We start from the raw sequence: 3,574 nt of genomic DNA on the forward strand, positions 1-3,574 counted from the left end.
AAAAAAAAAAAAAAAAAGAAAGGAAAATATCAACAATATGGGAGGAGACTCTGGAGAAGCAAACCCTTTGTGCCCCTTACCACCCCTGGCTCTTACTGACCCATGGGCTTCCTCCATCTCACTCCGGGGGACCTGTTTGCTCTGGGGGTGAAAAGGGTTGTTGGGTTAGGACGCTCAGGGACCCTGAGATCTCAGCCCTCGAGGTCCAGAGAGCGTGAGAGACCCATGCCTTTCCCTTCCGCTGCAGATTGAAGTGAAACTCTCCGTCAAGTTCACGAGCAGGGAGTTCAGCCTGAAGAGAATGCCCTCCCGCAAACAGACAGGGGTCTTCGGTGTCAAGATCGCTGTGGTCACCAAGTGAGTGGTGAGAGGCGTGGGCTTGTTCCGCAGAGGACATCCAGCAGGCGTGGGTGTCTGTGGGAAAGACTGGGCCTGTTCTCTCAGTGCTTGGCCCCCTGCTAGCTGGATAGCATCTAGAGTGGAGGGGTAGCCGCAGGGACGACTGGGAGACTGTGAATCTTTGCTTGGCCACCTCTATTTGCTTACAGCAAAACCAGCTCAGGAATGTCCTCACCTTGTGGTCAGGAACTGGGCAAGCGCAGGCCTTGCTTCCCTTCCTCCCCCCGTTTGGAGTGCATTGTGATTCCCCCGCTCCAGTGGAATAGTTTGAACCTCTGCCCCTTTGTCACGAGTCCGTTGCCAGGAGATGCCTGTTTGTTGGTTTAAGGGTAATTCTTGGGGAGACAGGCCACTTCCTCCCCGACTTCCTTTACTTTCCCAGGATGGAATGCTGGCTGTGTCACTCACGGCCCAGGTGCTGACACAGTCTGGTCCTAGCTCTTTCCAGAAAACAAGGATGTGCGCTTTGGGAAGGAAGACAGACACCCCCATACACCCCTACCTCTCCCCTGTAACTGTGTGTTGGCACTTGGAGAGGACTCGATGGTGCTTCTGAGACCGGCTATAAGTAAAACGAAGCTCACGCTTCCATATAGCACTGGCTTCTGTCTTCAAAGCAATTCTGGGTTCAGAGTTGTGCCTGAAGGTTCCAGAGGTTGTCATTAGAGAAAGCTCTTGAAGTGGCAGGGGTACCTGGGTAACCCTGAAGAGTTTTACATGCAGCGTGTCATAGGGTTATGGTTACTGTCGTGAAACACGGTGACCGGAGAAGCTTGGGGGGGAAGGAGTCTATTCGGCTTATACTTCCATATCACTGTTCATCAGTGAAAGAAGTCAGGGCAGGAACCTGGAGGCAGGCACTGATGCAGAGGCCATGGAGGGATGCTGCTTATTGGCTTGCTTCCCCTGGCTTGCTCAGCCTGCTTTCTTTTAGAATCCAGGACCACCAGCCCAGGGATGGCACCACCCACAAGGGGCTGGGCCCTTCCCATCAATTAAGAAAATGCCCTACAGGTTTACCTATAACCCAATTCTATGGAGGCGTTTTCTCAATTGAGGGTCTCTCCATTCAGATATTGTTTCATTCTAGCTTGTGTCAAGTTGACCTAAAACTATCCAGCACACAGCAGATGCAGGTGTCTCTGCCCTGTACAAGACTTACCTCCTGGAGCCTGAGGGGATTTACTGCATAGCAGTCGAGAATCTGGGTTAATACGCCTGTCCAACTTCCTGTCTTAGCGGTGAGAGGTTTTTTTCAGGACTCCAGGAAGCTTTTAGTTCATTCACAGCCCAGCATCAGTACTTCCTAGGTCAGTGTCACCTAAAAAACAACCTCCTAGGTTAGGGATCGAGCTGGCATCTGGAAGGGATGTCCTGAGTGCCCTCCAGCACCACAGAAGAAGATAACACAGCCCGCTGACCCTCCCCCATGGGGTCATACATATCTTGCAGTGTGATTGGATGCTTTTGGTTCTCAGAAAGTTCCTGATAAACTATAAGCCACATACCTGAGAATTCATAACAGGAAGGAGAGCTCAACCGAGCCCTCCAACCCTACACACGCCTTCCTTCCCCCTGCAGGAGAGAGAGGTCTAAGGTACCTTACATCGTGCGCCAGTGTGTGGAGGAGATCGAGCGGCGGGGTATGGAGGAGGTGGGCATCTACCGAGTGTCCGGAGTGGCCACAGACATCCAGGCACTGAAGGCAGCCTTTGATGTCAGTGAGTATCGCCCAGGCAGTGCAGGGCACACAGTGGTGTCCATGCTCAGACTCCCAGCGGGCCCAGCGAGTCACGCTAACAGGTTCTGGGTCAGCTTTAGTTACAGAGTGAGTCCCTGTATCAGATAGATGACTGATGGATGATGAATAACTAGCACACCTATGACCCCAGTGTTTGGGAGGTAGAGGCAGAAAGAATTGCTGCCATGTCAAGGCCATCCAGGGCGGTAGAGCAAGACCCCTGCCTCAAAAGAAAATAAGTAAAATAAAAAGACTCGAGAGCTCACGTGGTCTGGCCATGCTGGTAGCTGTTAGCCTCTGAAGTTATAGCTACACGGGAGATTGGGACAGGATCGCTTGGGTTTAGGAGTTCAGGCCCTGCCTAGAGATATCACATCTCAAAAGAGAAAGAGGAGACCAGATGGACAGATGGCTTAGGAAAGAGCATATACTGTTCTTGCACAGGGCCCAGGGTAAGTCCCCAGCACCTACAGTATAGCTTACAACCACTTATAACTCTAGTTACAGAGGATCCAGAGCCCTCTTCTGGCTTCTGTGGGATCCAGCATGTGCCTGGTGCACATAAACTCATGCAGGCACACACAGATACATAAAAATAACAAGTAGCTCTTTTTATTTTTTTTTTTAAGATTTATTTATTACATGTAATTACACTGTAGCTGTCTTCAGACTCTCCAGAAGAGGGAGTCGGGTCTCATTAAGGATGGTAGTGAGCCACCATGTGGTTGCTGGGATTTGAACTCAGGACCTTTGGAAGAGCAGTCAGTGCTCTTAACCACTGAGCTATCTCTCCAACCCGAAGTAGCTCTTTTTAAAAGGACTAAATCCTTCAAAGGTCTAGCCACCACCACCAAGCTGGACCATGGCCATCTTTGAGATGTTGCCTGATGGCTTGGAGTGGCCAGGAGATGCTAAATCCCAGTATAATTTGACTATGGCCAGCTTGAGAAAGGTGTGGGACAATGGCATGGATATGGCCCTGGTGCTGTCTTGTTTCTACCTGTCTCTAAACCACTCCCACTCTGTAAGGGAGACAGAACTATTCCGAATGCTAAGCAAGGACCTTAAGACCCTCAGAGGACCAGTCGTAGTTAAGGTTTCTATTACTGGGGTAAAAAACCAAGAGCAAAAGCAATTTGGGGAGGAGAGGGTTTTTCTCAGGTTGCAACACTCAGCTCACAGTCTGTCCTGGAGGGAAGTCAGGGCAGGAACTGGAGGCAGAAGGACCTGGAGACAGACATGGAAGCCAAAGCCATAGAGGAACATTGCTTACTAGCTTGTTTCTCATGGCTTCCTCAGTTTGCCACCTTATACAACCCAGGACCGCCTCTCCAAGGATGGTGGGCGTGGCTCCCAGTGGTCTAGACCCTTGCCCATCAGTCAAGATGGCAAGAGATGCCAGCAGGCCAATCTAAGCTTTTTTTTTTTTCCAGT

The 3,574-nt window shown here is 50.7% G+C and overlaps 1 protein-coding gene across 1 annotated transcript in view; it reads left to right on the forward strand.

Annotated features, from left to right (window-relative positions):
• Bcr (BCR activator of RhoGEF and GTPase) overlaps positions 1 to 3,574 on the forward strand; it is a 129,324-nt gene that overhangs the window by 119,364 nt on the left and 6,386 nt on the right. The window contains exons 18-19 of the mRNA XM_031348559.1: positions 248 to 357; positions 1,981 to 2,120. Of these exons, the coding sequence (XP_031204419.1) occupies positions 248 to 357; positions 1,981 to 2,120 (250 nt within the window). The remainder of the gene's footprint in view (positions 1 to 247; positions 358 to 1,980; positions 2,121 to 3,574) is intronic.

Source organism: Mastomys coucha, unplaced genomic scaffold (assembly GCF_008632895.1).
Source record: "Mastomys coucha isolate ucsf_1 unplaced genomic scaffold, UCSF_Mcou_1 pScaffold3, whole genome shotgun sequence".
Lineage (NCBI taxonomy): Eukaryota > Metazoa > Chordata > Mammalia > Rodentia > Muridae > Mastomys > Mastomys coucha.